The following is a 26,701-nucleotide window of genomic DNA, read 5'->3' as shown; positions in this document are numbered from 1 at the left end:
CCAAATCCATCAGAGAATTTAATAAACCAACCTTTCCAACAGCAGGGGTTATGCCATCAGAGTTGTTCACCCAGACTCCCATTTCCTCTCCGAGATCATAAGGCCTGTAAGTGCCTGGTTCTTCATCCTTAGTTATGAAAGGGTCCTGAAAACAGTGATTACACTTCCATTATTGAAATCCCAAAGGTAACAATTACTTTTCTATTTGTATATTTTAGAAAAATGTGGGTTATGTTCTTAATGTAGATTGCAATAATATTGGAAGAAAAGAGCATTAAAATTTAATAAGAGTTGAGAGCACATAATAAGTTAGGAAAAGTCATTAAAGATATGTCGTATTTCTTGTATAAGGCAAAAGTGATGTGAAATTATTAAATACCTTCATGTTTATTTTTTATGAGACATTCTATGTTCAAATGATTTTAGAGAGGCTCTAGATTTTACTTTCGCCCCTGCCAAGGTCTCTGCTTGGCAGAGCCGGGTGCCACGCTGGACATTCTGACACTTGGACACCTCTGGGTTTCCTCCAAGGCAATCCTCATTCCAGCTGCCTCAGCATCAGCAGCTTAATGCTGGAATAACTAAAACTTCTCAAGGGGCTTGAAGCTGGGACACATCCAACCTCAAAAGGACCTTGTTAGCCCTCCCTTCAGATCCAATGTCAGACAAGAGTGTTTTATGCCAGTCTGGTGCAGAGTAACCCAACTCATGCATGCCTGCGGGGCCATATGTCTCTGTTCTCCCCAGGCGTGAAGACCACAGTGTTTTACACCCCATAGCTCGTCCTTACTGCCCCTTTCACTGCTTGGGGTGATCACCACCTCCCATTGCTGCCAGTGGCATTGACACCACCAACTTCTCTGCCTCAGGATGGCCATCGGTAGCCACCAAGCTCATCAAAAGGGAGCCTAATCTGCTCCTGGGGAAGATAGAGGCCCACCATGCCAATAACTAATAAAGTTAGGAATACTTTGAGATGGCAGTGAATGAAGAGATACTATTCAACTCTGCTCAGAAGTTAACTGGAACTAAAAGGAGATAAGTGCGCTTTGCAATATGTCCCTAATTAGGAGCAGCTATCTGCTTTGTGTTATTTAGAACAGAGGAAGATTGTAGCCATTTTAGAAGGGAATTCTTTACTTTTCTCTTAGAAAATATTATTAAACACAATGGAGAAAAACACCACTGAAACAATTCTTCCATTCACTTATATCTTGTGCAACAAATTAAGTGAACTTTAATTAAAATATGATAGATGTCTAACTAATAAACTTCTTAAGAACAAAAAATATCTGATCCCAAATGGTAAATTTCTTTAAAGGCATGTTTTAAAGCTCATTTTAATACCTAAATTAATTGCCCAATTTACTTGTAAGCCCTCTGATAGCTATAGCCCTGGTGAGGAAAGTATATTCTTCCATGCCTCAAAAACAGAAGCCCCTGCTAAATCCCTACCTTAAGTACAAAATTCTGTTAAACTTTAACTATCTAGCTGGGGTGTCACCTCCATAAACAATATAAGTGTCCATTACATTTTTAACTTGTTTAATAGTTCAGCTTGGAAAAGAGAAAACTGTCCATCTGCAATAATTATCTTATAATTGTGGAAAAGATGTCTCTCAAGGGGCTTGAAGGCTGGAAGAAGTCAGCTTAATTAGCTACTCCTAACCCAAACTTCTGGTTTCCTTTAGCTGAAAGGTTATTCCAGTGCATAAATCTAATATATTATGCAGGTTTAGTATCGTCCTAAAGAGAACAAAACCCTCCCGTGCATTCACAGGTTGTTTGTGGGGAAGGAAGTTCTTGTCTGTTAAATCTTCCCTAACTCATCTTTTTAGCAGCTCTTGGAGAGGAGGTGCTGAGCATCTTTAACTCCAACTGACTGCCCTAAGACCTGGGGGCACCCAGCACGTATCCAGACTGATGCACTTCCACCTATGGCCCCAAACGTAGATTTTGATGCACATCCATAAAAACTCATCTTTGGAAATTCTTGCCTCTAGAGCTCATAGAGCTGGACTTTAAAATGTTAAAGCTATCAAGCACTATTTTGAATCATGAGCATGTTGCCATTGACTTTTGAGTAAGTTGTCACTCATGACATTCTTAGCTGTTTCTATTTTTAGTGTGATTTAACGGAAGGTATAGAAGGTCTTTCATTAAAGCTCCTCTTCAGTAATAATATTTATCATTTTACATTGTAGTCGTTGTTACTTCTAGAACTTCTTTCTTTGTTTCTAAAGAATACATTTGTTCTGACTCAGCTGAAGCATGCACATTATTCAACGCAATAGTGATGACCAAGTACTGACACTCTCAGACAAAGTTTCCCTTAAATGGAGGTGGCCTCTGAAAGAGATCAGGATAGAGAAGTGTGGAAGGACTGCCTTTAGAGACTCTGGTAATGGGGCCATGCTACTATCAAGGTGGCCATAGGCACAGAGGGCTCTCAGCATTGGATGCAAGCGTGGGGACTGGACTTCCTGACGGTGAGGCACCAGCCAGCCCCGCGGTGGTGACACAACCGAGTTCAGGGTCCCATCCTCAGGCAAGTTACCGGTGTTAATGCTGCTGGCAGTCAGGATCTGCACTTTGCTTGTGACCATAGCAGTATGAGATGAGGAGGACAGAACCCATCTCCCCCAAATCCATTTACTAGAGGTTTTACATGACACTAAGTGTCTGCAATCAGAGCCCATTTTCTGAAATCATCATGAGGGAGGCAACAATCTGCTACACTTGAGGAACTCGCTCATTACTGTCACTACCCAAAGGGAATCTAAATAGAAAATTGTTCTTTCGGTATCAAACTGGATTACACTTGCCTTGATTGCAGTTAGCATGGCTTTGCTGTCACTTGGGAATGAAATCCTCCATACTGTTCCAGCTCCTGACTCAACTTATGGGAATGCTTTACATCATTAAAGAATGCTAACAGTCAGAGTTTGACAGAAATATCAGCAACTATAATAAAGTGAAAACAGAATACTTCACTGTCAGTGCAACCTATACTTCCCATTAGATTTTAAAAAAATTGAGGTCAAACTGGATCAGCTTTTGTCCTTTTTCACAAACTTACCTAAAGAACAAGAGCAGAAGACGGTCCTCAACTACAGGTTAGTGGAAGAAGGAAAGAAGGGCTTCCTAACTGGATTCCCATTAGTTCATTGCATGAATTAAGAATTGTTATATTCCTTGCATCTGCCTAATAGCTGAATTTAGATTTACATAGCAGCAGCTCCTTGCACTGCTCTAGCATGTGCCATCTGAGAAACTGAAAGGGCTTTAAAAATGTTGTTGAAGTTAAACTCACAAGTAAGGAGATAACATAGCTCACCCATTAAACCGTGACTGCTTGCCTGTAGCTTCTTACCCAGCAGCAAGTGCAAAACAACTGGAGGCATCCTAATTTTGATGAAAAAGAGGTGACTACCTTGTATTTACTGAAGGGCAAGAGTGTGCACAGGCAGAGCTACCACAAACTCATGGTATTTTGCTGATATATTCATGTCTTACAAACGTTTTTGAAATAAACCAATAAATAGGCAGGTGGCGTTTAATGTTACACCTCTAAGAGAATAGATATTTTTTAGAGCAGTATTAAAGATACAGGGAGCCTAAACTGCCTAATAGTTGGAAAGAGCACTCAGTCCTGGCAGCACATGCTCATCTACAGCTTGGTTGGTTAGTTATTTACAATGATGTATGCAGTTAATTTTGGACTATTTTTGTCTTGAAGTTGCTCTCCATCAGATTGACTTAGTGATCTGTTACTGTTTAAACTCTGTGCCTTGGACCTCCGCTGATGGAAACTGTTTTCACTGCTGCACCCTGGAGTTTCTCATGATTTACAGCTGCAGAAGAACTGGGACCTTCATGGGAATGTATCTTTGAGGACAAATTGCTGGCAAACAGTGCTCACTACATAGGCTGCTATTTCCATTATCAATATGTAATTGATTACTTGAGCTGTGTGGTTGTTTGAGATTCCTAGCAGCAAATGCAATTATGGTACAATAAAGTGAAGATTAGGCCAATAATAAATACAAAGCAGGTATTTTTAATGAAACTACCAAAAAAAAACCCAGCAGACTGAAGAACAGCAAGCCTCAACTGTATTTTAAAAGAAAATATTGATATGGGTATCTGTGGTGCTGACTAGTCCATCCTCAGTCACATGCTAAACTTTACAACAAATTGTGGAGGAAAAACTAAGGACAGGGAGGCACTTCTGACTTAATCTATCTATTTGACAAGATAATGGGGTTTTCAGATGAGGAAACTGCAGTGGCTCATGGTTATCTTGACTCGGGTAAACATCTGGTACACCACCACAAGTGAAAGAGGAACTGTCCCACAATTTAGGACTCTGCTATTCACTTTCTCTTCCCACAAGCCTTTGACAGGACCCCCATGACAGGATGAGGAATGTGGCCCTTATTTTAAAAGGACTGGATCAACCTAGGGCCCAAACATTAGAGGCCTGTCCATTATGATTCAGCTGTATTAATTGGTCTCCTTACAAGTATGAGCCACCAATATAACGTAGATAAATGCGATGCAGGGCTTTCTCATGAGACAATTTTTAGCAGAAAGAAGGAAATATTTCTGCCATTCTTCAGACACTGTGGGGGCATCATATGGAGCACTGTGAAATCCAGTTATCTGCTACACAGGCAAACGCATTCAAACTGAGGCACATATGGGGGAGAGCTACTACAATGAGATCTGAAGATCTCACCCAATAAAAAGAATAAAATACTTTAGTTTGTTTAGCTTAAGAAAAAAGGCTGAGGGAGAATACGCTTGTTTGAATAAGTATATCAAGAAAGAAAGTAGAAGGACGAGAGACTGGCAGTTTGAGGCAAATAAGAATAGTAGCACCCAAATGAAAGGTGTAAGCTGATCGTTTAGGCTGGAAAATAGAAGACTGCAATTACAGCAAAAAGTCCTGAGAGGGACTCTGTGGGATTGTCTCCTCCTCCTTCCCCTGTGGGTCAGCTCAGCCGAGCCATCCCTGATGCATCTGTCAGAGCTGTACGCAAGACCCGCTCGGGGAGGGACCCCTGGCCCCAGGCAGCCGGCTCCCTGCTCAGCTCACCTTCAGAGAGGCAGCGTTATCCTAATGTCTACCTTAAATCTTTTCTGCTGCAATTTAAAGCACTTTTCTTCTTATCCTGTCCCTAGTGGTTACGGAGAACAAATTACCCCTCTCTTCTCTGCAGCGACACTTCACACCCTGCGTGCGCTGCTCCAGGTCTCGGTACTCCTGAGCCTTCCCACCCCGACCCTTCCCAGGCGGCACGACTGCCCCAGCCTGCGCTGGGGAGCGCAGCCCTCCTAGTACTGCGCTGCTGGGGGGGCCTGGAGAGCGAGGTCTTATGCATCTATCAAGGACTTTTATTTAATTTCTTAATTTATTTAATTTTTAATTTACATTTCAATTGGTCTCCAATTTGCTTGCCACCATTGGCACACACTTAGCTATTGTGAGAAAGAGTAATTTCAGCACAAGGACATGTATGGGGACTTGCTGGAGAGACACAGCAAACTTTGTTGGAAAAATTGATGTGTAAAGATGGAAAACTCCGATTTTCGCTTCTGCCCAAATTAATTTGTTTGGTCATATGTCAATTTTGGTTACAGGTTCAACATACTTTTTCCACAAATTTTCATGCAAACAAACATCTCTCACATTTATTTAGATAAAAAGTAAATACAAGGCATACTAGCTTTCCAGAGTGGTTATGAATAGATTTTTTTTTTCCACTATTCAGCTATTTTTGTGTGCATATTAAACTAATTTGTTTATTTTCAGGAAAAGAATTGCATGAAAGCAATCCTGTCTCAAGTCAGCTCTGAACAGTGGCAAAATTTCTCATAACTGAGTGGGAAAAAGTGAAAGAGAATTAATGTTGTGGTATAGAGATGGTGCTGGTACACAGATATCTGATAAATGCAACATACGTAAATATGAAATCTGTGATAAATTGTTCTCTAGCCAAAACCAGCACATCAGCAAATGACAAAAATGGAAAATCTGCTGCAATATCATGCATGCATTAGCACCTAGATACTGCTATAAACACTATGCTGCAAATAGTTCTTATAAATGGAGAAATAATTAACAACATCCTTAATTTACCAGAATCACGACATTGTGCATTCCTTCCTTCTTCAGCTGTTGGAGGTACTCTGGCAGACCTGCATAATTCACTTTATCATAGGTAAAGTCCAGGCGACGTTCCATGTAGTCAATATCAAGATGTTGGACATCCTAAACATTTTTAAAATAAGCATTACATGAGTACTTCATCCAGCTCTGGAGTCCTCAGCACAGGAAAGACATGGACCTGTTGTTGGAGTGGGTCCAGAGAAGGGCCACAAAAGTGATCAGAGGGATGGAGCACCTCTGCTATGAGGAAAGGCTGAGAGAGTTGGGGTTGTTCAGCCTGGAGAAGAAAAGGCTGCGGGGAGACCTTATTGCGGCCTTTCAGTACTTAAAGGGGGCTTATAAGGAAGATGGAGACAGACTTTTTAGCAGGGCCTGTTGCGATAGGACAAGGGGTAATGGTTTTAAACTAAAGAGGGTAGATTCAGACTAGATATAAAACACGGAAACAGGTTGCCCAGAGAGGTGGTAGATGCCCCATCCCTGGAAACATTCAAGGCCAGGCTGGATGGGGCTCTGAGCAACCTGATCTAGTTGAAGATGTCCCTGCTCATTGCAGGGGGCATGGACTAGATGACCTTTAAAGGTCCCTTCCAACCCAAACTATTCTATGATTCTATGATTGAAGTATTTGATACAGAAAATGAGAATGTATGCAACTGCATTTCTAAAAGGTAACTAACATATGAAATGAAACCTAAGAGATTGGCTATAATAATTGTAAATAATTGTTAGGCCAAATTCAACTTCTGTAAACTTACATAGTATCAATGGACAAAATGGAAACGTAGAAGTCCTAGCTTAGCAACTGTTTGGCAGTGATATGCATCAGAAGTACCATAATTTATTTTCAAAATGCTAGCACCTCATACTGCATAACAGCAAATCCACACCAGAATCACCTGCTATGCAGCCAAGAGCAATACTTAAATCTTGTGTTCAAAGCCTGCTTTAAATGTTCTTTTAAGCATTATAAAAATATTACATGCAAAAAACCACTACATAAGATTATGAACATCCTTTTATTCTACAGTTCTCTTTGTAGGATAATCACTTTTCCTCTATTATAATTTCATTCATCTCACTTTGGATTGTAAAATTAGCAGACACAGTGAAAAAATCATACTTACATATGGGATATCATAGTAGTGCATGCGATCAACAGTTTTCTTTAAAACATCAATGTTGCCATAACCCCATCGGGAGAGGTGAAATCCCAGAGACCAGTAGGCAGGCATGTGCGGGCGTCCAATGGCCTACAGCAGGAATAAGGAATACAGAAATGCAAAGGGTGAGATGAAGGGAAGTTATTCTGAAACACCAGGAGAGGCTCCCAGCCCGTTTAAGCCACTAAGATCAGGGCACAGGTATCACACACCCATGAAATACTCTTTCCTTTCTCAGAATGGCCCACTGTATGGTATGCTTGGCTTCAAAAAAGCGCTTCTCCTGGTGGACCCTTGTCCTTAGCAAAGGCTCTGAGTGACACCCACACTGAGCATCACTTCTAAGAACACCCCAGTGGAAGACATGGTGTATAAGACTCAGGCTAATGTTAAATGAGGGTCTTTCTGAGGTCTCAGCCTCCGCACAGTAGGAAGTGCCTTCACTTACGCAGCACGTGCCAGCAGAAACCCAGTGTGGAGCCTTGCACCACCTGACCCATGCCAAGTCCACAAACCCTTTGGTCAACAGCAGGCAAATCTCCAACGCTACACAGCAACGTCAGCTTTGCTAATTTCTCTTGCTGCACCCAGCTGAACTAACTCATCAAGAGTCTGATGTTTATTTGAGCTCTCTGAAGTTTTAATTATGTTTACACACCACCCTGATGAAATTCAGTTACTTATGACTGACTGCTCTTATTGCTGGCCCACAGCATTGTGTTGCCAGGCATTGACAAACCTCTTCAAGGTCAGAGTTACTGTTTAGTCCCAAAATTCTCAACTGAAACACAAGGTAATGAGTTAAATATGATTTTATAAATATTTGATTTCCACTGGCTCCACATAATCCAGCTGTAAATTGCATGAGGAAACTCGATTGAGAGCACAGGGGAGTGAGGCATCCTGCTCTGCTTCCCCCGGTGAGAGCTGCTCTGGCAACCTGGGACAAGCAGCAAGGAACCACCATGTGTCTGTTCTAGAAACAAGCTGAAATCTGGTGTTGCCTCATTAGTACACACTGGTGTTTTCTGGGGGACATCTCTTGAAATCCTTACTCCAATTTTAAACAGTTAGAGCCCATGAAATTAGCCTTTGTTCAGTATTTCTAACATCCTTGCAGGCAACACATGAAAATCAAGTAGCTAGTAAGCACCCATGACTTATTAATCAGTTGCAGCTATTGACTCTCTTTGGCTAATTAACTGTTCCTCCCTTGTTTCCTTGTGGATCTCCACAGTTAGGTAATTATGCTAAGTGAAAAAGAACAAAACTTGCATATTGGCAGCTAAACCCCATCTACTTTAATTAAACAAAACAAGGCACTGCTGGCACTCTATATCTATTGCATTGCTAAGCTCTCTAGAGATCGCAATGCATAAAGTCACATCTTCCTATGGGATTTTCTCCAGTAAGAGTCTGACCTGGGAAAGCAATGCTGAACTTGAAATTGCTCTAAACTACATCACAGATGGAAGAGCTGGTGGGATGTGCAGACTGCACCAGACAGAAAGACGGATGGAGGAGAGAAGTGGGGAAAAGCAAAGGATGTTTTAATGCACACCGGGTAACTTGCTTCCAAACAAGAATGGCTTGTGAACAGACAGACAAACTTTAAGCACTAAGTATTACGAATTTGGCTACACAGTGTGCGTTCACTTGTTGGGATGCTGCTGCCTCACCTAAGAAAAAGCAGGAGGAGGCCAGAACAACTGGTGAGGTTAATGGTTTGAGTTCCTCCAGGAGGGATGCTCCGGCTGAGCAGCACAGCTGCCCCATACCTCTGCTACTCATCCCATTTAACTCTTTTCACCCTCCTCAACACCTACTTCACCTCCAACTTAGGTGGAGGCTAAGCCCTTCAGAGGAAGCAAGAGCAAGCTCCTGACGCAGCTGCACTTAGCCTTTGCTGCACGCCGCTGTGCACTTGCTGGGAGAGGCCCTGGACAGACGAAGGTGGCTCCCTGCCACGTAGGGAGAGACCAGTGGGCAGGGATGTGCCGTTGCCACCACAGTGCAGTCTTGTCTGGTTACAGGTGTCATTAGTTATTTCCAGCTTGCGTGGACACACTTGATCCCCCAGACCATCTTTCAAGCTTTGCTGGGGTTTCCCATGGAGAGAGAATGGCGCACGATGGCTGGGGAGGATCTCCTGGACACCCTGCGAGCCGGCACTGAGTTGTCCAGAGCACAGCAAACCTCAGGGCAAGATGTCTGCTTCTCTGTCACAACTGCACTCACCATATTAAGGATAAATTCATCTGAGGAGACAGCAGAGCTTGGTTTAGACCAACCAAGACTGCAAGATGAGCTTGTGAACCCAGCACTTTGTGCTCCTAAAGCAGATGCACATTTTGCCCTTGCTTTCTCTGCTGTAAACAGAGAGTGACCTCTACAAACAAGGTTAAAAAGACAGACCAAAACAAAGGAACTCCCTAATGAAATAAAATGTTTTGTGCATAGGCTTCTCCCCTGGGACAAGAGGAAGAGGGAAAATCAACTGATAAATATTAATCCTGTGGCTGACCGCAGAGCCCAGTGCCGTGGCAGGATGTCTGCGTGGCATCCGCTGCCTCTCCCCGGGCAGGCTGGGGAACGGGAACCACCACGGGGGTGACCAGCCTGGGCAGAGGCAGCAGGAGCTGCTGGACAGCCCTGCTCCGGGTCCTGTGATACCCCAGGTCGCTCCTGGCTGGGGAGGACAGTCAGCCTGGGACATCGCCAATACAACATGGTTCAAGAGCTGGATTGGGATTTGCTTCTGCCCCCATGTCCTATCGAGCACCCAGGTGGACACCAGCGGGGCTGGAGGTGGAGCTGTGGCCACTGGTGTGCTGGCCAGGGTCCTTCCGAAAGGGCACGTCCCTGGCGCTGGCGTTTGCTGAGGTTCAGCTGCTCCCCCTTATGTGACGGTACTGTCTCGCCTGCGGACTGCGGAGCTGCCCCACGGCAAGTCAGTATTTCATGACAGCATCCCTTGAGGAGTCTGGGATTCCAGCTGAACTAACTGAAGAAAATCCACCTTGCAAGCAAGATATTAAGTTTTAAAGCAATTAGTTCCCCAGGTTCACCAGGCTGGCGCATCTGTGGTGAGCTTAATTGAAATCAGCAGAACATCTGAAGAGGAAGGATGAAAACAGGGCAGCTGGGAAAACAAATGTTCTTTTTTCTATTTATGCTGCGGACTCTCTCTAATGGATCCCCCTGAAGCTTCCTGATAAAGTAACTGGCATATGGTACCTACTCGCAGATGGATCAGCAGAGGCAGGGATGTAATTTTGCAAACCTGAAAACTCATGTTGGATTTGATATATATTTAGGATCTAGTTAATTCATATAGATTGCATTCTGCATACAAATGATCATAAAATGCAGTAGGCAGAGAAAGCCTGCTTGGCAGAATTGACTCCCATAGAATCAGAAAAGGTAAATGAGGTATGGCAGGGGAGGAAAACAGGAGAAATGCAGAAACAGCAAACATATGGGGTATCTAAACTGAGAAAAAAAATGGGAAGATATGGTAGTACAGAAGCAGAAAAAAAAAATAGATCCTATTTTCTCTTCCACAATTCCTCCTGCACTTGGTTCTTAAATAACTCCTGGTGTTGTTTAATAAATTCACTGTTAGTTTTTCCAGGTTTACATAACCTGGCATTATGTAATTTTTTTTTCACTTTTTTCAGATGCACCTGAGAGCTGATGAATCTAGGAGGTACCCTTGAAGCGTTTTGCAGTAAGAACAAAGTTCAGTGAAATAATGTATATCTAACAGCTAAAATCTGTGCCCAGGGAGCAGGTGATCTGTATTCACTTTTCCTGTGTTGGGTTATTGGACAAATAACATTATTACTATGCGCATCAAGAATATCAACTAAGTTATAAATGCAATGTAGTAAATCAGGATCCTATTCTATTAACACTGTGACCAAAGACTTTGATGTGAGAGAGACAGCTGAACAGTTATGCCCTATATAACTGAGGCTGTAGAGAGGGATACTCTTTCCTATGTTACAAAGGAGCTGAGATCTCCAGCAACGCAGATACAGGGGCTCAACATGAAAGACTGCTAATCTTGCACCCTAATTAGCCATATAAAATGATTCTTGAAGCTTGATATTTGCTTAAACTTCCTTTCTTTAAGGAAGAGCTGTAGGAGGAAACTATAAAAGTCGAAGTGGGCTAATGCTCTGCATTTAGACACAGAAATAGTGTGTTTGGATAGTCACAGAGTTGCTAAATTATACGGGTGCTCCCGTGGCCCAGATATCTGTATCCAGCTCATCCCCTATGGCTGAGGCAGGCAGGCGAGTGCTGTGGGCACCTAGTCAGGCAGGGGGTAACCTTCACTGAAAGTCCATGCACAGAAGCTGAACTTTGTTTTAGGAGAGCAAGAAGAAAGTCCCTGCAACTGCTGAACCATTAAGAAGATGCTCACAACCTCAAGAGTCTAAAAATTTTAAGGACTTTTAATGCCAAGGTCTTCAAACCTTGTTCTTTGCTGCACAAACACTTATCAGCTGCTTAGTCTTTCTTGGGGGAACCCCTGAATTCAACTGCAAGACTCTCACTGAATCCTCTGTGATAAACTGTAGGTACAAGCAGGTTCCTCAAGTTACCTCTCAAATAGGAGGCTGGACTAGAGACCTCCTGAGGTCCCTTCCACCCAGAACTACCCTACAGTTCTGTAAGGAGGAAGTAAACCAGCAATTTGCTCTCAAAACAGAATTAGGAGACATGCAGTATGCGCTCTCAAAGCTTGTCATCAGATAATTTGTGGTAAAATAACAAATTCATGGCCTTCAACCCAACAGCTGTTAAATGTCCATTTGTTGAATTATAACTTTCCTGAGTGTCTTGTTATGGAGCTCATACACTACTGCTACGCAGTGTTACTCTGTCCTGAAAGGCCACTAGTGAACTTGGCAATGGTGGTCTGGTATTAGGTCTGGCTGTAGAGCCTCAGCTAGGCTCAGCTCAACAGCTGAGCTCTTTAGCTTATTACTGCTTTTTCCCACCCTCCCGCAAACTGAGGCGTTTGCCATAAAGAGTGAGATTTGTGTTATATAACTGTTCCGCACACTGGACCTCTTCTGTAGTAGGAGAAAAGTGTGGTTACTGTCAAATATATATATAGCTGTGGCAGGATCATCTCTGATGTGCCAGGAGCAGTGCTCCTCACGGCTGGGCTCAGGGACAGGAGGGAGCAGAAGAATCAGGATGGAGATTGCTCCTTCCCATTGCACGATGCCCAGCACATGCCCTATCGCTGCCTTCACTGCTGTAGCACTGCGGTGCCGCTGGCAGGATGCGTCCTACAACCCATCTCTGCTCTGTGCAAGATGCAGCAGGGGGGACGGAGGCACCGGCATTCAGCCCCCTGCTCCCTTCCCACTCCTGCATCGCCCTTGGAGCCCATTTAAAGCAGGTTAGCCTGGGCCAGGCTGGCGCCCTGGGCCACCATGGCTTTCTCTGCCACCTGTCCTCACCCGGAGGATGCACAGAGAGGGTGGTGGCCCTGGCAGGGCAGCTGCAATTATTCCTGATCCCCACGCAGGGAGCCCCACTCTTGGCACAGCCCGGCTGCCCCCAGCTGGCCACACAGCAGCGGCTCCGGGCAAGAGCCTGTGGGCCACCCCTGGGTGCTGGCAGCCACCTGCAGAGGTGCACGGGGAAAGCTTCCGTACTCCAGAGACCCAGTAAAGAGCTTCATTACAAAGCTGTCCTAACTCACTGTTTTGGAGGCAGCTGCATAAAAGCACTGAGCAGCTCTCAGCTCCTAAATCTTCCACAGAAACACTCATGGCAGGGGCCAAGGGGGTTGCTCATGTCTTGAAGTGGCACTGAAGGCAACAGCAAAAAAATGTTTGAGAAAGGTGTGGAGCACTTTGCTCTGGACACAGCTCCCTTGCTCTCAACAGCCATGCACTGGCTGGCACCTGGCCACCCTGCAATACCACTGGGGCCATCCTGGAGAGGATGCAATGGGTGGTCCCTGAAAAAAGCCCCATGCAGTGATTTGGGGCAAATGCTTGCGCAGGTGGGAGGTGGGTGCCACTGCCCCAAGGAGCTCACTGCAAGCAGGGCAGCCTGGCCCCACCAGAGTCCCCTGCAGCTGGGAGCTCCCAAAACACCACTTCCCAGAGGAGACCCATGCAAACAGCTGCGGGAGCTGAGGGGTGCTGCTGAGCAGTGCCTTGCAGACATGGGTCACACTGCTCCTTTCTACCCCCTCTCCTTCCCTGGGGCGTGACAATGACCACGCAGGAGAGTCCTCTCTGTGTGACAGAAAATACAATTGGAAAAATAGTCTTTTCTGTCTCCTTCACCTTCCCACGTATCTAGTACATAAAAGCCAAATCATTACCCTAGAGACTAATAATATGGTAATTGTAACATTTGCGATCCGGGAATTTCAGGATGTTTACTGAAGAAGTTATTATTTCACTGTGAAATTGCTACCATGCATTCTCTAAGATTCCCTAGAGAGCTAAGCGCAAGCTCGAAGAATACAGAGCAGGGGATTTTTTGTGCTGGCATGTGACATGTCTAGTTAGGAGACGCCCACCAGCTCCCCTTTACCTTGTTTTCTCCACTCCAGCCCCATTTCCAGAGAGGCAGAGGTGGAAAGTGAGCTGCCAGTACCCATCAGCTGGGGAGTGAGAACTTTCTCATTTTATTTTCAGCTGCTGGCCACCTGCTAAGCCACAGAAATGCTGCATTCAAACACCAGCAAAAGACTTTGAAAAGCAACGGGGATGGCTCTAATCTCCATCACACTGTCACAGCGACTCCCCTGAAATAGATGCTTTCATCACAGGGATCACAGCTGCGGCTAGGGGCAGAGTCGCGTTATTTTTTTCTTTCTTTCTTTGAGTTTTTTTGGTTTGATTGCCAATGTAAGTTCAAAACCCAGTTTGCTGGTTGATCTGTGGTGCTGGGGTCGGAGGTGGCTGGTGGGGAGGACATGCAGAAGGAGCTGGAAACCTCTGAGCAACAGAGCAGTCAGGCCCGCTCCGGGACGTGGAGGAGCACCAGCAGCCTCCCACCTCTCTGGGAGGCACCACCTGAACGTCTGCTTGGAAAGGGAAAGTCTAGCAGAGCTCACCACCCTGGGGAGGCTCTTGCCTTCCCACAACAGTGGCATGAGAGAGGCTTCTTCTCCCTTCCATTACCAAAACAGAGCAATACTTTCCTTCTGGGCTAAATCCTCTTTTTCCCCCAGTCCAAACCACGATATTTCTGTTTTCATTTCAGGCACTTAAAAAGAAGGCAAACGTAGCATATGGAGGCTTCAAAATGCCAGGAAAGACAAAATGTTTGCTGAAAATCAGAGCTTGGGCCCCTTGGTGAGGCAGCAGAAGGGAAGGCAGAGCACATGCACATCTCACTGCGAGCTCCGGCTGCCCGGCTCTGGGATGCCCTACCGCAGGCTGCTTGGCACCTCTGGTTGCAGCTTAATCCTCAGGGTCTGCATGCATGAATCCCCCTTCTCACAGTGACATGCCCCTTCTCAGCTTTGCTCCACACTCTTTAGGCTTGGCACTGGTTTCTTTATGTGCAGAGCTTGGTTCTGAGGTGGCAATTTTCTGTGCAAGGGCCCAGGTAATGCATCACCCGGCATTTGGTGACCAGGAAGAACATGTTACCTGCTATTTTTTTCTGGGCAGCCCTCACTGGATAAGAATTGCTAGTACACTCCCAAAACAGCTATTTGCATGTGTACTTTCAGTTCTTCGGAAAACATTGGGCAATCGGAAAGCAAGTAGTTACGCTCTGTGAGACAGCAGTAAATATGGTTTTCTCACATCTATGCTCTCCAATGCAATTACATGGGTTTTCATTAGTAAAAAACAGGCTGACGGCTCCAAAATCAACAGGCAATTCCACTGGCAAATAAAGGCTTGAAGTCTTTGAAGTTCATTCAATATCTCTGAAGTCCAGCAGGTGTAAAGTTCCCAAACATTCCCACCTGTGCTCTGCCTAGTTTGTTTTCTCCATCCACAGTGTCAAAACACAGTTATGGTCATGTACTGAAGACTGTAAAACTATCATGGCCCAGAGAACAGTAAGCTTGGACAAATTTCTTTCTAATCATTTCATCCCTTTAATGCACTCCTGCTCTCAATACTGAAATGCTGCAGGAAAGGCTGGAGATGTGCACTGAACGCCCAGCCACTCTGCTACACTCAGACAGACCGTTCGCAGATGCTTGAGCACACGCCAGGTTGCCCATGGACCTGAAGCTACGGCTTTGTATGAACAGATCAGGACAAAGCTTTTGGCTGCACTACCTGCTGACACTACCAGATACTGACGGGGGTTCGTTACAAGGTACCGCCCCGTGTGCCATATCCACTTTTCTACTAACCTCTGTGTATTGCTGAATTACGTTTTCGGGAGTTGGTCCAAGGAAGACATAGAAGTCAAGGATCCCTCCAATAGTGCGGAAAGTTAGGGATGGGTTTGGACTCAGAGAAACATCTGAAAGGAAAAAAACAGGTTCTCAGTACAAACTAGCTCTGCACTATGCGTGGGAATGGTTCAAAGCTCCATCAGGGGATGTTCAAACTTGACATTAGGAAGCATTTCTTTAGCAAGAGGGTGGTCAAACACTGGAACAGGCTTCCTAGAGAGGTGGTCGATGTCCCAAGCCTGTCAGTGTTTCAGAGACATTCGGACAATGCCCTTAATAATTCGCTTTAACTTTTGGTCAGCCCTGAAGTGGTCAGGCAGTTGGACTAGAAGATCACTGCAAGTCCCTTCCAACTTAACTTCTTTTCTTTTCTTTTCTTTTCTTTTCTTTTCTTTTCTTTTCTTTTCTTTTCTTTTCTTTTCTTTTCTTTTCTTTCCCTTTCTTTTCCTTTCTTTTCCTTTCTTTTCCTTTCTTTTCCTTTCTTTTCCCTACCCTGCCCTACCCTGCCCTACCCTGCCCTACCCTGCCCTACCCTGCCCTACCCTGCCCTACCCTGCCCTACCCTGCCTGCATGCTCTTCCATGCCTAAATGTCTCCCCAGGCAGAGGTGGCTACACGTTCAAGTCACTACCCAATGCCTTGTGGGTACGATCAGATGAGCAAACAGGACCTGTACGTAGGCTAGCAGTTGCCCCGTGTTTCTGTAATCTCTGCTTTCAGATTGGCATTGTGCAGCAATAAATCACAGAAACCCACACTGAGTAGATTGCACAGATCCATTTGTCTCAGTTTCATTTGTATAAAAAGGAACCACAAGCTTGTGTTTAGGGTTCCTTTATGCTATTTTAATCTTCTTATTGGAAGTCATTGCCTGCCAGGGGGAAATGATTTTATAGACTGAGTGAAGATTCCCCTTTTCTGAAATTATACCACTGGATTAATACAGTAAGGTGACCATGGCAACGCACAAAACTATTCTTCACAGACAGAATATAGGACTAACCTAAATTGATTTGATTCAGTTATGCCAATCCCAGAGGAAATTTCTTCCACCTTCCCTTTTCCCTGTATGTGCATCTATTTTCAAAAAAAAAAATGATCATATATTTTCACTGAAAATACCTTACCTTGTTAAACAGTCATTCCAATGAAATCCCTTTAAAAACTTTATAGTAATTCCTGGAACCTCCGTTATGGAACAGTCACTCATATATTTGTACCACATTGAAAAAGCAATCAGCAAACCAGGTGTTTTTATTTACTAATTTGCCATCTTTCTATATGCAGTCCATATAGGCAATCCATATATCTTTTTACCTTGTGCATTGGAGTTCAGAAGGAGAACACCGTGGGCGTTGGAGTCGGCTTCTACACACATATAGAAAGGGTGAACTCCATAGAGGTTGGCAAATGACTGAAACAAACAGCACATTAGGTGTGGCCTGACTTTTCTATTTTTCACTATTTTTGTCAGCTAGGTATGTATGCAAGACAAGGAAATAAATTCATTCATAGTAGAGACTTGTTTTGAAAGGTTGGGGATTTTTTCATCTGAAGTGGTGTGGAGTCAAATTGATAGAAAAGAGTTATTTTTTCTGCCTCAACACAGTGCTTCTTATTAGTCTCTCTTAGTTAAACCCTCCATATTCTGCCAAACCCTCCAAAACGGCATGGGTAAGAAATACTTTGCTAGTTAAAATAGACTCATCAACCACTGACCCCAGTTTAGCCAAACTTCTAATGAGTCCTGGTGAAGTCCAGTTTGTTTGGATGAACAGGGCTTGATACAACATGAAATTAGATGCTTTCCTGAGCCAGGATCTGGGCACACAAAATACTTTTTTTCTGAAAACTAGCTGCACTGTGAGAAAGCTTCTGATGAAAGGTTTCAAAGTCCCCTCAAAATGACCCATAGGTTTGTCATTTAATTAAAACTTACGACATCTGCAAAACCTGTGACATTCCATGTTTACCACAGATTCACATTAGCACTGTTACTATACAGAGAGAGGTGCTCCCTCGGCAAAGCTGTACCTTGCCACCTCCTTTTTGTGATACAGGTTTAGGACAAAGTGTTGCATGAAGTGAATTACCGTTGGTGCCTGATCCCTGCTGAACATGCCATAGGTAGCGAAGTCCATGCTGTGTTTGAAGGACGGGTGCTCATGTTCGCCAAACCCATACACCGAGGTGGATGGCACAGTAGTTGTGATCTGAAGATACTGGTTGGAGAAAAACAGATCAACCAGGGCACTGTCCCACCTGCGACAAAGAGAGGGACACATGATTAGTTCGCTTATCTTTGGTATGCGTAATTTTAAGTTCACATCTGGCTATTTATACTTTTTCTGTATTTTGGAGAGTAACAATATTAAAAAACCATTAAATTCTATGCATGCTTCTAACATGCTTAACCTAACACACTAAATTCATCTTGCAATGGCTGCAGACATCTCATCTACTTATACAATAACATGCATCAGTATAATTTTGAAAAGAACAACTAAAATAAGAGAAGACACTATCTATAATCCTATTACCAAAATAAGTGGTTGCTTGTGCTATTTCTATGACAACCAACAGGGCAGGCTAAAAATTGTTATTACGCAGTGGGGTTCAGAATCCTTAATGAGAACAACACTTAGTTGTTATCAGTTTTTACTTTTTAATGCTTTGCTGGATCAGGACCCAAATACTCTTGTTACCCCCAACTTTATGCAGGCACCTAAAGCAAAGGGACAGCTTCCTCCAGACTCTGCTTGAATGAGATGTTTTTATTGTGATAACTCTCCTGCTTCTCTCACCAGCTTAATGCCTTTATTTCTATTGAATCATCTGTGGACACAGGCTCACATTTTAATTAGGTGTTACATTCTGTTTCCTATCTCTAGTGCTATAATGAGCTGCAAGCTAGATGGAGGAGAACATAGTCAAGCTGTGGAGAAGTGTTTTGTTAATGGCACTGTGTATGCCATGAGTACCACATTTAGATAGCACCCTCTTGAGCCTTGTTTAACCATGAATTTGTTACAGCTAATTAAAATAAATGAGCCAAAGCCATAGAGCACAGAAGTGGCATAACTCTCCTTTTAATGGTCTTTTGTCAATGATTTTGACAAAATTAAACAGTTGATCAAATTGACCAGTAAATCAGAGAAGTGGAAGACGAGCTGTGTCAGGAGGGATCTCCCTGATGAGCCCTGCCTGCCACCCGTGCCACTGGCACCCCTGCTTGGGGACAAGTCCCCACTGCTGGGAGGACTGGGAGGGCACCACCTCTCCCACCACACCGGCCTCGGGCAGCTCTGCTCTCCCCATGGGGAAGCAAGGACAATCACTCACAGGGATGCCCAGAGGCAGATCCAAGGCACCCTCCTGCCTCTCCATACAAAAGGCAGGCACAATCCATCCCTGAAATGTCCTAGACAAGTCCTAAGTCAAGCACATGTACTGAAAGGTCTATGTATTTTTCAAAAAGTCTATTTGGCCTTTCTCACAAGCAGGAAAAGTAAGAATTTGTATTTAAGTCTTAATTTGGTTGTTTGCCAGCAGCAGCTCTCCCTCCCTTCCATCATCTCCTCCACCTACGCACAGTACTGAATAAGGTTATTTTCTTATGGGAAGGTAAATGCACACAAAATATCCCTGAGAATCAGATCCAGCCCTTGGCAAACAGAGGCCTTTCTGCAAGAGGCTGCTGCTATGTAGGAACGGGGATGGGCTCTGGAGATATATTCCTGTCCAAAGGAGCGCCGTCACGTAGCTCTGCTCTGTGCCAAGGCAGGCACGGTCACTGCTCTGAGCAGACCACGGGGATATGCAAAAAGCAAAGGATGCCGGAGGGGAAATGTTTTGGGAAGAGCTTAAATGTCTGTCCTAACTCATTGAGCACTCTCCATGATGCCTTTTCAGAGGACATGAGGCTTTGTACATTCATGGTACCCACATTATGGCACTGACATTTCCCATCGTGAGAGCAATTAGTGTTACCAAGACATTAAAAGCGCTCCCTCTGCTCAGCAAGTCCTCTCCCTGCCCAGGAGGGTCACTGGCATGGTGCAAACCACAACCCTAGGAACAACCCCTCTGCTCTACCACATCTTTACATGGCACAGAGAAACTGCTTTATGCCTCGTGCATTCCCTCGGGCCACTGTCATGCACTCAACTCCTGCATGGCATCGCCAAAACCGTGCCTCTCTCTGCACCCCTCCATCACTCGGCTCCCCAGGGGCTGACAATCCCAACAGCGCAGCTCCCCGTGCCGTGCTGCCAGCCGTCGCTCTCCACCAGCCTCGTCTTTCGTTAGACCTCCGCTTGCCAGAATGGCCATGCGCTAAATATAGCATTAACTATGACATAAAAAGACTGGTAATGACTCTCTCTTTTTACCAGGCACTATTATGTCTTCTCCATCTGAAGAAAAGCATGGACAGGTTTTCCCCTGGCACCTCTCTCTGCCGCCGCTCCCAAGTGGTTGCCCTTGTGCTCTGCAGTGCACTGTGCTAAGCTGCTGTGTTACTTTATGTGTTTGCTTGTATTGTGTTGGCAAAGAGCAATCATTTCAATGAAAAAAATGATGTCTGTCATTCCTTAAACACTTGGAAAGAATAAAAGAAAATGTTATATTTCTCCCACCTCCCATCCTGCTGGTTTAAAGCAGATAGAAGGAACAAAACAGGAGGGAGCATAAAATGACACTATGTGCACAGCAATTTGCATGGTTCTCCTCCGACAGTCCTACAAACCATAGCAGCGCTGTGATGGACAACAGAAGGGATCTAAAAATCTAAAAAAAAAAAAATCTAAAAATACAGCTGAGCAGTTGTTCACTGTCAAACCCCTACCAGCAGTTAGACATGGCAAAGCCTGTGAAGATGAGAACCCTTTTCTTTGCACAAGGGGTAATAACTGCACTCAGGTTCACTGCTGAAAGTCCTAACCCTTTAGTGCCTCTGCGGTGGGAGCACTCCTGCCTGTGGAAATACAAACTGGCCTCCCCGCACGGCTGCCTGGCCTGCTGCCTGTCTGGGAAGTCTGACGGGTAAAAGCTAGCATTTCCTTCCAAACACTGCGCACTATACTCAAGAGTAAACCTCTCTATTTTTTAACCTTGCATCAAGGAAAAAAAAAAAGAATGATTCAGGATTGAAAAGGTCTGTGTGAAAATTAACATTTCTGGCCAGCAAGTGAACCAGTCTCCCAGCCAGCAGTCAACCCTCAGGCCACAGGACAAAGCATAACTACGGCGGGCCAGGGGAGTAGTATTAAAGGAAGGTGGGTAGGCAGATAGATAAAACATCCTGTTCACATTGAAGGTGTAGTTTATGACTAACATTGTCACGACATTTCAGGACGATGACTAAAAGGCAGTATAAAATGGTTTTCAGAAGTGCAATCATCAGTCCTTTGTAACACGGACTGGACATGACTATTTGCCTGGTTGAATGACATTGCTCTGTTCGAAGTTTATTGGAGACGAGTAAGCGCAGTGTGCGCAATGGCTTGGAGCACTGACTCTCACCTGCTGTGAGCAAGCAGCTGCTGGCACACACTGAGAGGTCTTATAAAACCTCCAGAATTAGGAGACTTGGGACACGTATATGATACACCATTAAGACACACCTAATGCATTATTTGGACATTCAAAAATCATTTTAGGTTGGGAGAGGGTTATTTTTACTTCTTGTTGCAATGAATCGAAGAGAAATGAGCTCTTATATTAAGGTGTGAACACCTGTCCCACTCAGTCGCTTGGAGAAAACGTCCTCTCTAACATCTGCTTTTCTTGGCCTCCAGACCCTTTGGAAAACGAAGCCTTGTGAAAGTGAGCACACTGCATATATTACCTGTGTGCAAATTCAGGTGGAAACTTCACGTGTCTGTCGGAACAGTGGGTGTAAGCCTCCTGGCAGAGCTTTGGCATACCGTTTCAGAGGGCACGGTCTATCGCTGTATGCACAGGCTGCCTATAAAGTAGTAAAGCACCTTAGGGACTGGGAAGTACAGGCCCTGTTTTCAGAAGAATCTCAAATATACTTGGCCCCTGACTCACCCCACTTGAGCTGCTGAGGAGCATCAGCCTAGGAGCCCAGGTCTCCGTGGTTTTCCACTGCTCTTAAATTGCTGAAAAATGTTTATCACAACAGCTATATTCCTTATTAACTGTAAAAGTCTTAGGGTACCACTGGACTGCAAAAGGCACAGCAAGAATGAATTTTTATATGCTTATCTTACTTTTAAAGTGATTTATCAAATAGGTGGAGAAAGTCAGCACAAGTAACCAACAGATTTTCCACAAACGTGACATTTTAAAAGAAAGAATCGCAGGGTATATTTACGGTTATTGACACAGTTCTGCTCTACTTCTACTGTATTCATTGTCACAGTATCAGGGCATCTCCTATAAGTGGCCGGAGATATAATGCTTCATTTTTGTTCTGCAAAAACACTTGGATAAGTGATATACCTACGATACTTCTTGCCTACATACCATAAATCTTAATGATTAGAAGACGAAAATAATGGCTCTTACAAACTAGGAGCAAACCCAAGCTACCCATGATGCACACAATTTTCTCCTGTTGCTTTCAGCAAAATTGCAGTTTAAGACAATAGCATTATAAATCATTCTAATAGCCTTGCCTATGTAAAAACGTCTTCATGGTAAGTGGCGTCTGTGCTTACTACCAGAATCAATAAAAAAGGCAGCTGAACTCTGCAGCAGCCTTTTTGGAAATTAGGGAAAATCTTGATTAGATTTCAGTTATTTGTGCCATATCTTGCCAAGTGTGATAGCAAACGAGGTATTCCAAACTCTTCACAGAGAGAAAGGAGCACTTATCTGGCTTGGGAAAAATGTTTTGCCTTGCATTATTTGTATGACATCATGAAGGAAAAGTCAGTTGGAGAACGGATATTAAAGTGGAGAATCAAATCAATAGTCAGTCCCTCTGCAGCCTGTCTCCAGCAATGGCCCAGGCCAGATATGGCAGAGGAAGGCATAAGATGTCACTCAGAGCCGGTCTTGCAATGATCTGCTTATGGAGGAAGTTTCTGGCTGTTTTCATAGAATTAGCTTATGTTGTGAAACATGGAGACAAAAATAGTTGGGTGCGTTTTTTTCTACAGATTATTTTTTTGTTATGTGTGAATGTGTATCCTGCTAAGGCTCCCGTGTCAGTACTGCCCTGGGGCAACGAGTCTCACAGAGTAATCACACACTGGAAAATGAGGATGTCTTTGCTATTTATCACTGCCTTAAAGCAAATAATTCCCAGCCTTTTACTCTCTGTTCTTGAGGAAATCCATGCTTTCTTGAAGCCTTCATGCTCACACTTGATACTACCTTCTCCAATGGTTGCTGCTGTTACTGGCAGGAGCAGAAAGGAGAATAGTAGTCAATCTGAGAGTATGTGCCACAAAATAATGCGGAGGCTCTGTTTTGCTCCCTCGCCTGCCTCATTACAACCCAATATTTTCTCTCCTGTTTTTATTACTGTAGGGCCCTGCCCAACGACGGGCCAGTTTCCCAGCAGAGCTGCAAGATCAGCTAGGATAGGGTGCGTGAGGATTTATTAAACTAAAGCTGATATTGATTACAAATTTCTTGACAAAACGTTTTGCCACTAATCACGCCGATTTGCCAAAACAGGTATTTTCCAAGCATCATGGGAGTGGGGAGAGGTTTCCCACAGCCTCCACTGCCCCACGAGGCTGGTAGTTTGGGAAGTTCACCTCTGGGGCTGGAGACCCAGGCCCCAGTCCCTGTCCCTCATGGTTAGATCTAAGACTTGCAGCCTTAAATCAGCTGCAAGTTTGGGTCATATCCCAGGCAAAATGGAATACACCTGACATTTGTATGGGAGCGGGGGCTCTGCCTGCCCCTGATCTCATCTGACCTCCTCAGCACCTCACCAGCGAACACATGGAGGTGGCACCTCTTCAACCCCATGGCTTCGGCGAGCTGCTGGCATGGGGAAGGACCTTCCCTGGCCACCACTGAAACAGTAGGAGCTTGGCAGAGGGTGAAGAGGGGCAGGAGCAGGCAGGACCGGATGGGACAGAGAAAAGGAAAGCAGGGGAGGAGGAGAGAGGTAAGAGGGAGGAAGCCAAGAGGCATTACTGGGAGGAGAAAGGGAGGCAGCCCAAGAGCTCCCGGTCCCCGAGCCCCCAGCAGTACCTGGATCATTTCCCTGCACGATCCTATCTAATTTTTTGCCCCATACAGGTGAAGCAGCGGCTGTCGCCTGATTACCTTGGAGCAAGCTGAAAATGTAGTGGGACTTGGCCTTTTATTCTTGTTCCTGGCTCCACGTGAGGTTTGCAATCAGCTGTTAATGGCTCTCCCCTCACATAATTCATTCCTCTCCCCCGTTATTGTGATTACACGGAGCCCTGAGTTTGTCCTGCCCTCCTTGAGCCAGTGCTTGGGTAGCTAGGCTACAGCAAAGGCTTTTCGTGCACAGAGAGCGGGAGAAACACCTGTAAAGCACATTCAGGAATATCTCAAAGTCTCCACTGCCTCTCCCCTGCAATGTTTCCAACGTGGGATTAAATCATTCCTCACGAGGAGGAGGCTTTGTGCGCATGAATGGCAGAGCTGGGACAGGGTTTGATATCAAGCAGACAGACGGGGAGCCTGCCGTCAGCAACCCCATCGCTGCAAAGTCTGCGGCGCAAAGACACCAATGGTGGGATAGACTGCACCACAGAAAGGAGGGGAGAGAAATAGAAGCACAAACTTTCAAAGAACAACCCAAACCCATACCAAGTTTCTGTTCGGGACAGGCTGCTCACTCCCCACGTGGACTGTCAGCTGTGCCAGAGCACGCTGGGGATCGTGGGGGATTTTAGGCTTTTGTTGGGGAGTGGGTCATCCAGCAGTACGAAGCTGCTGGTAAGGGATAATGAGCATCATGAAAAACAGATTTCTGAGGATTTGGGATCGCTTTACAATAAGAAAGCCTTCCTCAGAGACATTGTTAGAAATGTCCAGCATAGTTCCCGGACCTGGTTTGGTGTAGACATATTATTATCCACTGACACCTGGGGAGTACAACTGCAACACCTGTTGAGAGGCTTTATTTGCCCGTATCAACTATTCTGAGCAATATTTGTGTGCATATGAAGATTAAAGATTGATTCAGCTGTTTGTGAAGACAGCAAGACCATGGCCATTCGCATCTTAAAATAGGAGACTGAAGTCCCCCCAGGTGTTACATGCTGGCCTGTTTCTCAGGGACACTTGCCTACGCAGCCTGCCCTAACCTGGCAGGCCCGAGGCCACCGCCTGTGCAGCTCGGCACGGGGTGCCCTGGAGTCACAGCTCCCACCTCTGGAAGGAGCCCAAAGAAAAGGATTTGGGTTCTAGCACCTTCTCTGCAGACTGCACCTGGGGCAGGGATGAGGGGACAAGGCCCTCATGAAGCCTCATGAAGCCACTCCGCAGCGGTTCCTGCTGAGCCCTTGCTGCAGCTGCGGAGCACACAGACCCACCTCCTACGCGTCCAAACCTGCCTTTGGGCAGGTTGAACTAACATGAAAATCTACTTAATGTGCCAGATGCCACTGGTGCTCCCCTGGACCCAGCCAGCCAGTGCAGTCACCAGTGGGGATGCTCCTGTAACGCTGCTTGCTGAGGGTTCATCCTCCCCAGCTGAGAGAATGCAGCAGCGCATGGCTTTTAGGTCAGGATATATAACCTGCTTTCCTGTTTTGAAAGAAGATTTCCATCTGCACAGCTCTTCTGGTGGCTAAGGAGGTGGCAAATCCCTGTTAGTCAGGCTGTGGAGGTATCCCTGAGCATCCGCATTCACTCACTCTGATGGGATGGACTGGCAAGCCAATGAAAGGGAAGTATTTTTGCTCCTCACACATGGATCACGCATGGCATTTAACTCCAAATATGATTCAGCTGTGAGAAGAATGGCTCCCTGCTGGGATGTGATCCTTCAGTCTATAAGTACTGGCTGTGCCATTTCACATGAAACAAAAATTCCCGGGAACATATAATTTCCCTTTCTATGTGCAAAATCCCATATCTCTGCTGATGAGAATCTTTTAGTAGCAGCATTGCCATTGTTTGCAGGATAAAAAGCCATTAACCACACGTTACATTCACCTGCAATTTCCTCTTTTTGGGGTCGGTTGGGTTTCAGGAGAACTCCTTTACCTGCCCAGAGGCAGTGTACGCTTTTCCAGCGGTGATGCTCAATAGCAGATCATCGCTGCCGAGCGCTGCACCGATGCTGCTAACCAAGACTGCCCTCTACCTCCCCAGGCTCTGCAGCACATCGCTGCTGCACCCCACGCCTACGTCGCTGCTGAGCACAGATTCTGGGGGACATGGGGGTCCCCCACTGCCGGGGTGCAGAGGAGGCTTCCCCAGGCCCACGGCGGGCCAGTGAACGTGCCCTCCTGGAAGCCTGCTCAGCAGGGACCCACCTGTGCCCCTCTGCCTCTCACTGGAGTTGTGCCTTTGGCAGCTCAGCAGATCAAACCCCTCATCCGCTTCGTGGCGGGCCCCTTCCCTTAACTGGGACGTCCCAAGTTTGAGCACGCTCTGACTAACCGAGCCTAAATCCTTGGGTTTTGCGTGCAGATGAGGAGTACTGAATGGGAACAGGCCATGAGCTAGCTGCTTGCCACGTCTCGTTATGCATTCACCTCTTACATCATCATTCCAATTAATGAGCCTTTACAAAAATCTCGTATTACAAAGAGAAGAAAATTGGGCCTTTAACATAAGCCCTCTGTTTTCACAAAGCTGTTAAGTCTAACAAGGATTTAAATTATTTTTGTTATCATCAGAGTAATGCATAATACATTCATTTACAATAGCCTGCAAAAAGAAAACTTTACAGACTTGGCTGTGATGTGTATGAAAAGAGATACCACAAGATTGTAATTTAAAAGGATGGGCAGCTAATTAAAAACCCAGTGCGGTGGTTCC

General features: G+C 45.2%; 1 protein-coding gene across 2 annotated transcripts in view; it reads right to left on the bottom strand.

Moving 5' to 3' along the window:
• LOC104010791 (sucrase-isomaltase, intestinal) overlaps nucleotides 1-26,701 on the bottom strand; it is a 57,842-nt gene that overhangs the window by 25,523 nt on the left and 5,618 nt on the right. For both annotated transcript variants that reach the window (XM_087766357.1, XM_087766358.1), the window contains exons 5-10: nucleotides 17,842-18,010; nucleotides 17,066-17,162; nucleotides 15,704-15,816; nucleotides 7,303-7,428; nucleotides 6,146-6,277; nucleotides 32-145 (exon numbers count right to left, since the gene is read on the bottom strand). In XM_087766357.1, coding sequence (XP_087622483.1) covers nucleotides 32-145; nucleotides 6,146-6,277; nucleotides 7,303-7,428; nucleotides 15,704-15,816; nucleotides 17,066-17,162; nucleotides 17,842-18,010 — 751 coding nt within the window. The remainder of the gene's footprint in view (nucleotides 1-31; nucleotides 146-6,145; nucleotides 6,278-7,302; nucleotides 7,429-15,703; nucleotides 15,817-17,065; nucleotides 17,163-17,841; nucleotides 18,011-26,701) is intronic.

Source organism: Nipponia nippon, unplaced genomic scaffold (genome assembly GCF_047370975.1).
Source record: "Nipponia nippon isolate SJK-2023a ecotype South Korea unplaced genomic scaffold, ASM4737097v1 scaffold_3, whole genome shotgun sequence".
NCBI classification, from domain to species: domain Eukaryota; kingdom Metazoa; phylum Chordata; class Aves; order Pelecaniformes; family Threskiornithidae; genus Nipponia; species Nipponia nippon.
This window is presented reverse-complemented; position numbering and strand designations above follow the sequence as displayed.